This window comes from Octodon degus, unplaced genomic scaffold, assembly GCF_000260255.1.
Source record: "Octodon degus isolate 3935 unplaced genomic scaffold, OctDeg1.0 scaffold00272, whole genome shotgun sequence".
NCBI classification, from domain to species: Eukaryota; Metazoa; Chordata; class Mammalia; order Rodentia; family Octodontidae; genus Octodon; species Octodon degus.
In genome coordinates, this window is record NW_004524848.1 from 1,341,862 (window position 1) to 1,353,656 (window position 11,795).

General features: G+C 37.4%; 1 protein-coding gene across 1 annotated transcript in view; it reads right to left on the reverse strand.

Moving 5' to 3' along the window:
* LOC101571594 (E3 ISG15--protein ligase HERC5-like) overlaps positions 1–11,795 on the reverse strand; it is a 68,554-nt gene that overhangs the window by 11,400 nt on the left and 45,359 nt on the right. Inside the window, exons 16-18 of the mRNA XM_023706839.1 lie at positions 10,173–10,280; positions 5,841–5,993; positions 3,947–4,090 (exon numbers count right to left, since the gene is read on the reverse strand). Coding sequence (XP_023562607.1) covers positions 3,947–4,090; positions 5,841–5,993; positions 10,173–10,280 — 405 coding nt within the window. The remainder of the gene's footprint in view (positions 1–3,946; positions 4,091–5,840; positions 5,994–10,172; positions 10,281–11,795) is intronic.

The window sequence follows — 11,795 nt, forward strand, 5'->3', positions numbered from 1 at the left end:
AAAAAAAAGATATGGGCATGACAAACTGATCAAACAATAAAAACACTTCCTTTCAATGAATAGAAATTAGTAGTAAAATTATCTTAGCTACCTTTTGTGTGTGTGTGTGTGTGTGCTTTTTCTCCCTTCTTTTCTCCTTTCCTGCATCCCAGGTGTTCTTTCCTTTTGAGCAGTTTCTTTCCCTTTCACCATTATCTATCATACCTTTTGAGTCTTACTCTTTCAGTTTCTTGTACTAGGGAGACAATCTGATGTTTATACCTGTGAGTTTGGTTTATTATACTTATCAGTATGGTCTCTAGTTGCATTCATTTACCTTACCCTTTACCTTGAGTTTATCTTTCTTTATAGTTGAATAATACACAATTGTATAAAAACATCATATCTTTTTCTATCCATTCTTTGCTTGCTGGGCATTTATGTTGTTCCCAAGATTTAGGAATGACGAACTGTGCTGCCATAAATGTGGTTGCACATATATTGCTGTGGTATGATAGCCAGAAGGGGAATAGCTGTGTCAAATGGGATCTCCAATTTGAGTCTTTTGAGGAGTCTCCACACTGATTTCCATAGTGGTTGTGTCAGTCTATACTCCCACCAACAGTGGATAAGGGTTCTTTTTTCCCACAGAGCTCTGCCAGCATTTGTTACTGGCTCATCTTTTGATGGTAGCATTCTTTAAAGGGTGAGATGGATTCTCAGTATTTAGTTTGCATTTCTCAAATGGCCAGACATGGTTATTGAAAATGTACCCTTAGAAAGCAATAATGTAGTTCCATGTGAGCTCACTCTCACTGGTTTCCTAAATCTTGGATTTAGGATTCCTAACAATGTAACCTATTGCCTGCATGGATACTGTCACGATACTACTTGCCATCAGATCCTTACCAGAGCTGAGATGACATCAGTATTATGTATGTGAATATACCAGAAGTAAAAGCTTAAATCTTATTTTTTTTTTTGGTAAAGCATCCAGCTTTGTGTGTTTCATTATGGTAACAAAATCAACAATAAAAACAACATGGACTAAGCGCCTGCTGAGGCAAGCACAGGGACCAGAGTTTGATTCCTGGCTCTACAGGGCACACTGGCCTCACCCTTGGGTGTGCTGAGCTGGCCACCTAGACTGGGCATGGTGGTGCATGCCTGTAATTCCAGCACTGGGGAGGCTGAAAACAGGAGGATCACTATGAGTCTTATCTGTGTAGTGAGACCCTATACCAAATACATTAAAATAATAATAACAACAACAAAAACAGATTAATACCGTTGGTTTTCCTTGGAACTTGTAGGTAAGTGAAAAACTAAGCTGTATCTTGGTTGTAACATTCCCAACAGAGGAAAGGTCCCTAGCTTGAAGAGCGTACAATTTCCTTGTAAGCTATTCATTGCAGTTATCCGATGCAGAGCTTGGAGCAATCACAAAGTGTTTAATCAGCTCAATCTACTTGTCCTATTGACTTCTCAAATTATGATAAAAATGTATTTAAATTTTAGAAATGAGTTAAAGGTACAATATATGTAATCTCCAAAGGTGACTGCTCCAAAAGTAATCCATCTTCTTTCCCAAACTGTGGGGAAATTCTGGCCAAAGGAGTTATTGAATTTGAGTGCAATAAGGAAAGTACCATGGAACAACAGTTCCCATGCTCTTGGAATGCACAGTTAAAGAGTTTAGAGCAGAATCTGCAAGATAAGTAGCAAAATTAAAAGCAGTTTCTCAGGTGTGTTTGCTTTGGCCATCTGACTTTCTGCCCTAATAAGATTACCTAATTCAGGTTAACATGTGTAATGTAGAAAATATCCCATTTCAGCTCTGTCTTCTGACTGGAAATCCTACACAATATGTTGCAAGTGCTTTTTTCCTACATCTTTCTTCTCATGTTTTTAAATCACAAATAAGTAACTGCAGAGGTCTCAGCTCACTGTTGTTTCCCTCGCTCTCATATGCCTGAGAAGCAGCCCCTCTGAGTTCTTGGTGATTGACCTAAACCTTGACTTTGAGTAATCTTCATCCTCTGCTCATCCACAGCTGTACACCATGACACCGAACTTTGTAGTGTGTCCCTGGTTCTACATTATTTTGTAATTTAACTGAGTCAAACACAAATTATATATCTATATCTATATCTATATATAGTTTTATTTTTATATTTTCTGTCCAGAAGGACAGAATAATGCTTAAGAGTAAGGCTTTGAGGTCAGACAGCCCTGATCTCATGTTTTGGTGTGGTCACTTGCTAGGTGCTATGGTCTTGGGCAATTATTTTCTCTCTCTCAGCCTCACTTTCTTCACCTGTAAGATGAGGATGAGGGCCAGAAATATAGTTCAGTGGCATAAGCTCCTACCTAGTAAATCCAAGATCCTAAGTTTGATCTGTAGTAAAAAAAAAAAAAAAAAAAGAGGATGAACCACCTACCTCCCAGGGTTGATAGAGTTTATTTTTCTCCTCTCCATCCCTCATTTGTACTTCTTTAGCCCATTCTGTCCCTGTCTTTTAATAATTAATTGCAAGTCTATTTTTTCATTACACCTCCTCTAGGGACTTCCATCCTTCCTTGATGTTCTTTCCTAACAAATACTACTTTAAATTTGATGCTTTTCATGCTGTCACACTAACTTGTTTTATTCTTACAACACCCTTTAAAGAAGACAAAGCAGGAATTATAAACATTTTATAGGAAGAAACTGAAAACTCAACCATGGATGACCACTATCATATTAGAATACTGGATTCTATTCTCACACCAGTGAGTCCTTCCTTACCTTGCTGTGCTTCTCAGTAACTGTTAGATATCAAGTTAGCAATGTGATGTCATATTTGTCACTTCATCTAGGCATGTAAGATGTTTCAGGGAAAAGGGATCCTGTCATATAATTCGAACCTTCTATAATATTTAATACAATGTGGGAACCTCAGGAAACACTGAATAAATAAATGCCTCATATTCACTGATTAAAAAAAACACCACTGGTACACTTCAACCATCTATCTTTAAGAGGTTCATTTATTCTCAAAAAGGCACATCTATTATTATCTATTCATATTATTTGGAAGAACAATTTGAGAAAAGCAACCAGTAAGTAGAAGCTCAACATATTTCTTTCATGGCTATTTTATCCTTGTTATTAACACAGTAATTTTTAGAAAAGAAAGTACGCTCCAAGAATCTTTTTTTTTTTATTTTTATTCTTTTTTATTTATTTGAAAGAGAGAGAGAGAGAGAGAGAGAGAGAGAGAGAGAGAGAGAGAGAGAGAGAGAGAGAGAGAGAGGCCAGCTCAGCCCACCAGGGGGCAGGACTGGCTGGCATGTGGTGCTGGGGGATAGAACCGCGGTCCCTGATGCTTTTGCTAAGCTTGTTCCAAGTAGGTGCTTTAGACCACTGAGCCATCTCTCCAGCCCTCCAAGAATCTTTTTAAAAATATAATAATTACACAAATCACTACCTTTTTAGAATTAACAGGTATATTTGTTAATAATGTCTATCAATTATTTCTCTAAATTGAAAACACTCAATTACTCAGTTTCAAAATTTAGGACATGAACCAAGTATTTATGTGTCAGATATCAGGAAAAGAAATTGTAGTATTTCCATACAACTAAATACTCCTGGGGACCAGGGAGATGGCTCAGTGGATAAGTGCTTTTCTGGCAAGCGCGAGGGCCTGAGTTCAATCCCCAGTCCCGCCAAAAACAAAAACAAAAACAAAACGAAACAACAAATAAATAAATAAATAAGTATTCCTCCACAATAAAGAAGAATGAACTGTGGACACATGTCACAATATAGAATCTCAGAAAAATTATGGACTATGCAAGTGCTACCCAAAACACAGGTCCCAAGGCTCTCTATAATGTAATCTTGCATTATTTTCCATGGTTTCCATATTGTAGTACATGGAGTACATTTTCTGTTCTGAAAAACTCTGAGAAAGAGACTTACATTTATAGGGAACCACATGCAAGAACCCTCTTCAGGATATATGAACATTCCATATTTTGGCTGGGTCATCTCTTCAAATATACAGTGGAAGAACTCAGCAGTGACCCCTCCACTCTCAGGACGAATTTCTTTGATAAATTCAACCTAAGAAAGAAAACACATCCCCGTGGTTTGACTTAAACCTTCAGTCTCTATGGAAAAGTGTTAAATCTCTAGTGATCATTCTTGTAGTCACTAGAGTTACCAATGACTCAGTCCTTACTTTCATCTAGTCTACCCAGCCTCAATTTTCTGCCTAGCAGAGGGGACCATCAACCTATTTTTCTCAGGCTATTGTATACTAATTGCAAGGATCCCCTAGACTGCTACATTATCAAGGTTAGGGAGACTCTTAGCACCTACCATTTATGCTGAACAGAATCTTGAACTAAATTTTGATGTGCTTCAAATTCCAGGGCTGTTCTATTTCCCAGTTATTCTATCTTGTTGGATATCTTCATCTTACTGCTCAGGTTTTAAATCCTTGGCCACAGTTAACAAGTTACTTGTTTTTTTCTGCCTGTGTCCTCAGTAGGGCTTTCACTAAACCTCCCTTTCAGCCAGTCTGGACATTAGACCTACAGAAACTATGGTTCCTGATTGCCCTAGCCATTCCATCATGTCAGAATCTCTCTCTCAATCTCTCTCTCTCTCTCTCTCTCTCTCTCTCTCTCTCTCTCTCTCTCTCTCTTTCTGGTGCTGTGGATCAAACCCCTGGCATCATGCATACTTAGAAGTTAGTCTACCACTGAGTTATACTAGCCAAAAATGTTTTACTATTAAGTGTCTATGAGCTTCAGTGTGATGGATTTTTCTCTTCATATTTTCTTTCTGTGAAAGATCTTAATTGTAAGACATCTCATCAAAACCTTGGCTACAACCATCATGTTCAAGAACTGCTTTACCTTCTGACACAAAGAGTCCAACAACAAATTAAGCTTTCTTCTAATTTCTACTCATGTCCTAGCAAGTACTACACCACAGGACTCAACTCATAATGGGCTATGACAACCTTGCCATGTTCAGAATCTATGTAGTGATAGGTTTTGCCTTGGAGTTTATTTTCTTATCTCTTGGTCAATTCCTGCTGGGGAACAATTTTGTATTGATTTCCTCACAGTTAAGACATATGGAAAATAACTATAAAGTGAGTCACACAATTAGAAGGTCTGGCTTATAAAACAGTTTCTTCATAGTCCATTGGAATCCCATGTTGGGAACTATTCTGCTCTTATCTGAGGCTCGTTCTCCAGGTTCTAGTCTCCTTTTTCAGAGATTAACACTAACTCTCACAGCCAGTATCAGGAAAATCCACTTCCTTCTGTCAGACTACAAACCTTACCCACAGTGTTAGCCATAATACTATAATGACAACAGGGCAAATCTTCTGAGATACCACGTAATGAATACCAAATAAGCACTCACAAAGGCTTAAATGAAGGATGCCTAGAATTGAAATCCGTGTAGCAGAAGATCTTAAATTTAAACCTAGAGTCAAAATGTAAAATCACTGTCTGTTCCATTTGCTCTTTTTTGGTTGTATGAATAGTTCCAATTCTTCATCAATCCTTAATCCATGTATTTTGCAAGTGAATTTTGTAGCTTTTCCTCTGAAGTTTTTGAGTATATTTTCCCAACCTAGGACTTGGGTTCATCAGTGAGACTACTCTGACTAAAGAAATAGTCATTCAGTCATTTCTACCCTGTACTCTTGCATGAATAAAAAGACTATGCTTGTTGATCCTAGTAGAAAGATGAAAGATATGCCAAGCAAATTAAACTGCCCTGTCCAGGCCTAGCATAACATCAACCTTTGTACATGAGTAAAAATATTCAGTGACACTTTTTACTGTACCACTAAAGTTTTCAAAAGGTCGGTGTCTTCAACTTGGCTTAACTGATGTAGGGCATCTTCTACCAAGTGACTTCGATTGATTCTCAGTATTAATGTAGGTGATTCAACTTTTCCTTCCATCACTGCACACAGATTTACCTTTTCTGCTGATTTCTGTAAAAAGAAATATTTTAGTTGGCTTTTCCTCTTGACAGCTAAGAATCTTACAGGTTGCTTACAGGTTTCTCATATACTTTGCAGAGCATCCACTTAATCATGATTGCCATTACTTCATATTCCCATTGTCATTAAGAAAAAGAACAATGTGTCCACATGATGGTAAATAAAGCAAATGTAGCATCAGAAAAACTATGGCACTTAAAAGTCACATCACAGATAGTGAAATATAGCAATTAAAAGCATCTTGGATTACACATTGTAGTGTAGGATCCTGAAAGATATTCAACATGTTGAAACTTTGTTGGCACCATGCATCTCAAAAATAACGGGCACTTTCAGGGCTCAGGAATAATGTTAGATGTAGGACAAAGATGGGAAAGACATACTAAAGCAGACTGATTATTTTCCTATGGCTCATTAACCCAGATTTCAGTCTTCTCTACGAGCTCTAGAAACATGCCTCAGGTGCCAGCCTCACTCTAACCTTCAACACTCTTCTAAGGTTTTTCACATCATAAAAACAATAAAGGAGGGGCCGGGGAGATGGCTCAGTGGAATAAGCGCTTCCCTGACAAGCGCAAGGGCCTGAGTTCAATCCCCGGTTCCGCCAAAAAAACAAAACAAAACAATAAAGGAGTATTTAGGACTCATGGTGACAGCAAAACCAGTGGATAATAGCTGTCCTACTCCAGGTTTCTAGGTTGGGTGTGTCTGCCCACTTTAATTCTCTCCAAGTTCTCCAAACAAGGGTCTAAGGGACTCGGCTTGGGAAACACCTGTCCTAGATCTCTGCCAACACTATATACTGTGCTGAGAAATTTACTTATGATTTCACTACATTTTTCTTGGTTTTGATGATGCTTTTTGAAGGAGGTTCTGGGTTAGGAAATGGAGTAAGTTTGGCCTCTGGTGCTCTCTGGTTTTATGTCATGTCCTGGTTCTAGAGTCTATAACACTGGCACACATTAGCAGTACTGACCACAGAGCAATGCGTTCCATGGCTGTGAGTGACAGCCAGGGATAGTAGGGACCTGCACTGATGCCAGCAGAGAGAAGAGTATGTACCTCCAGTCACCTAATGCAGGATGGATGGAAACCTGGATCTTACCTTCTCTCCCACTTCTCCACTCCTGTTCTTTATGTATTATTTTTCTTTTTTTTCTATGTCCACATTTGAATTGACAGTTTGGAGCTTACAATTTAAGACTGTACATCATGTCTCCTTTTGAGAATGGTACTATGAAGTATGCTGTCCAACTCTGCCAGTGAGAACTACACCAGTTTTTTCTCTTAATTCTTCATTATGTGTAAATGGACAGACACATTGCCTATCTCTATAAGGATCACTAATCAGAAAACTAGGTCTGAGAAAGAAAGATAATCTATTTTTGTCTTTACCAAGGATTTTAGAAAAATAACAGAAGTGATCTGTGTAAACTTATTCATAAATATAGTATTAACTGACACTAATAACAGTAAATAGAGAGGCCTTATCTATAGAATGCAATAGGAATGTCTAAGGATTTATCTTGTGTCTAACTTGCTCATTGTACATAAACTTAACACTAACAGACTTATGAGTCATAATACATTGGAAAATGTCATGCAAGCTAGTATTTTACTAATAGAATGTAGAAATAAAATGTATTAGGTTTGAAATGGGTCTTCTTGTAGACATATGTCATAGACTTTACATGCTTTACTCAGACAGATGGCAGTATACTTTGAATTAATAATAAAAGTCAGTAATGGGTACTACTTTGGATTGCTATTAGTCTTTAAAGAAGCACTAGAGATATAGAAGCACTGCCCTGAGGGGTGACACAGAAAACAGGCCTGGCAGTCAACAAAATTTGTGGAAAATCTTTAACAATGTCTGTGGGATGAGCACCAAATATATTAGCAGAGAACTAAAGGCTCATGGTGATATAGAAGCACAAATACGTAAATGTTATGTAGAACTAATATAAGAGTCACAGTGTGAAAATAAGTGAAAAACAGAATCACTGACTCAGTATTATTTCTGAATAAAGGAGAATCAGTTGGAGCTTACAAATATAGCTCCAAGATGCTTAAAGACATAAAGCCCAAATACTGATACTAAGAACATGGTATTAACTAAAACTACATAGAGAAACAGAAAAAGAAAAAGCACACTCTGGGCGCCCGTCCCTTAACTCAGTTCTTTAAGTGGCTGCTTCAACAAAGCAGTCAGGCTCAGCTTGCTGTGGTTCGATCCCCACAACTCAAGCCAGCCAATCAAGCCCTGAAGGCATTCGGAGCAAAAAACAAGAAAAAGCACACTCTACTAAATAGTTTCAGTATTTCTCATGTAGAAAATTATCTAGAAAAAATGAAGACTAAGGCAATAATGAGAAATATAAATTTAAAATTATCTGAAATATGATTAAATCATAAAATGTAAAAATCACACAGATTAGTAATTCTCTGCATTTGGTGAATATGTGCATACATTGTTGTTGGAAACATAAATTGATATGAATTATAGTTATATGTCAACATTTAATAATCTAATGAAAAAAGATTAAATACTGCCTTCCTATTTCAATGGTATTTAGCAATTTTAGGGTCACCAAATAGCCCCTGAATAATGAAGAAAGGTTCTATATAGAATTCCAGTTAATACTCTGCAAGAAGTGATGAGATTAAAAATACTACAATAATACTGCAAACCTTATAAAAGTGATGGATGGAATTATTAAATAATTTTCTTTTATCTGCATAAAATTTCAAAAGATTTATGGAAAACATTAAAATGGAAGAAGAATCATATATTAACCACCTGAACCCACTGATGAATATAAGCAGATATAAGAGCATGATAACCAGAAATGATGCATTAAAATATGAGAAAAGTAAAAGTATTTCACTTGGGATTTCAGACTGGGATTTATTTTATTTATTTATTTATTAAATGTATTTGGTTCTTGTAGGGTCTTACTATGCAGCTCAGACTCATGGTCATCCTCCTCCTTTCAGCCTCCCCAGCACTGGGATTATAGATGTGTACTACTATGCCTGGATTCTGGCCAGCTCAGCCTGACCTAGGTGTGGGGCTGGCATGGCATTGGTGCTGGGATCAAACCACAATTCCTGCACTTGCCTAAGCTTGCCTAAGCAGGTACTCTGGACCACTGAGCTATCTTGCCAGCCCCCAGTCTGGGATTTACTTTAAATTACTTCAGCAGAAAACAGTAACAACTGGGGCCGGGGAGATAGCTTAGTAGAATAAACGCTTGCCTGGTAAGTGCAAGGGCCTGAGTTTAATCCCCGGTTCCACACACACACACACAAAGTATGGCCAAATGTTGAATCCTAGTGATGGGCTTATACCAGTACCTCTATTTTAGATATGTTCAAAAAGTTGTATAACAAAAAGTGTAGACCACCTACTATGGTTTTATGGTGTCCACCAAAGTTCATGTGCTAGAACCAGGGTGGTGATGTTGTGAGGTGGTACAGCCTTTAAGAGGCAGGGCTTGGTGGAAAGGGCCCCTTGTTACTGGGCCCTAGCTAGTAGTGCTGGTCTCACAGAATGAATTAGTTCTTTCCAGAGTAAGTTATTACAAAGTTAGGCTTGCTAGTCTGTCATGGTGCATGCCTATAATTCCAGAACTTGGGAAGATAAGGAAGGAAAATCACAAGTTCAAAGCTAGCCTGGCTACATACAAAGATTCTACCTCAAAAAATGAAATCAGGGCCAGGGAGATAGTTCAGTGGTTTAAGTACCTGCCTGGCAAGTGCAAGGTCCCAAGTTTGATCCTTGGCCCGACATGCTGTGCTGTTCCAGAACCAGGTATGATGGCACACATTTGTAATCCCAGTACTCCAGAAGTTGAACTATGAGTTCGAGACCAGCCCAGGGATTATAAAAGTGAGCATAGGGCTGGCTCAAACTGCATAGCGAGACCCTGTCTCAAAAATAAATAAATAAATAAACATTAAAAAAGAAAAGAAACTAAACTACACATTACCAAAGGAAGTTAGGCTTTCCAACAGTCTCTTTTCAATATATACCCAACGTAGCAAGATAGGGGTTACTTTGCCAGTATGCATGGGATGTACTCTTGAAATGTGAACTAAAGAAATTTCTTGTTCATATAGCACCTAACCTCAAGTATTTTATGATACCTATGAATACAGAATACATACCTGCATTTTCATAAATGAATCAACTTGTAACAACTTAATTTTGGTTTGTAAATTACAGACAAATGGAAAATGAGTGAATATAACTGCACTGGGGTGGTCATCCAATATCTAAAAAAGAAACATGATTAGAAGGAAAAAAATCAGTTATTGTACCTATCACCTTACATCTTTTTCCTGCTATGCTTTTTGGAATCTGTTAATTCAAATTATCTAAAAGCAAATTTCAGCCAGGTAAATGGCTGGCTGGAGTCCAGTCTCCTTGGGGTGTGGACCAGTGGGAGGGGCTAGGCAAAAGGCTTGGCTGGAGGTATCCCTACTACAGGTGCTGAGGCTTTAGGAGGGAACTTGGTTGAACTGGTCTGCTGAAATTTCCAGGAACATGGCAGAGAGGTGCCCAGATAGAACTCAGGGGAACTAGTTTACATACAGATTCTCAATTTACACTCTATAGTTATTACATAATTATAGTGTTTGCTTCTATGGTCTAAAATACAAAACCATTAGTTATCAATGTTTGTCAACTTCTAAATTTCATTTGCTGTTATTAATATTGCTAATTGTACTACTGTAACTAGGATACCATATTTGTCTTAACCACACATTATCTCTTGGGTAATAATAATGGGAAGCACTGGGGATAATAACCTGACCAAAACCATATAGTGAAAGATGGAGGGCAGTGTAAAATAAATATCAATATCCATGCTCAATCTTGGGACAAACACAAACTAAGAATATCTGACACACAGAAGAGATACCTGAAGAACAGACTTTTTATAGAGAGGCTCTGATTGCAATGAAATAGCTGCCCACTATCAAAATTTCACAAAAAAATCACAAAATCAAAATAAAAGTTTGCAAAACCATTCGAAACTGAAGACAGACTTTCAGACATTGAAGACATCATTGTAACTAGTGACTGGGAAAGGAAAGATCTCTTAAGAATAACAAGAATGCAGGAAATAATAATTTCCACAGCTACAGGATGATGCAAAGATGAACAACATAAGCCTAATAGGTATAAATGATAAAGAAGGAGCCAACTCAAAGGACATAAAATAATATTTGCAGAAGTAATAGCAGAAAACTTCCTAAGTATGGGGAAATAATCTCATATTCAGATAACCTACGCATATAGAACTCTAAATTAAACATCAATCAAAATGAATCTATACCCAGACATATAATAATCAAGATCCTAGAAATTCAGCACAAAACAACATACTAAAAGCTTCTGAGAAAAGCAGATCACATTTAAAGAAAATCACAGCATCAAAATCACAGCAGATTTCTCAACACAAACCATCAAGTTAAGAAGAGTTTGGAGTAAAGGATTTCAAGTTCTATAAGAAAACAACTTCCAACCCAGACTGAAATACCCTTCAAAACTCTCTTTCAAAATTAATGGAGAAGTAAAATACTTCCATGACAACAACTAAAGAAATTTATGACAACCAAACTAATTCTACCAGAGCACTGAAAGATATTCTAGAAATGGCTCAAAATGACCACAACTCCAAGAACAACAGCACCAAGAAACCCCCTAACAGGGCAAACAATTACACAGGAAAAGTAGAGAACCAACAGCATGAAAATAACATGACAAAGATAAGCAAATATATA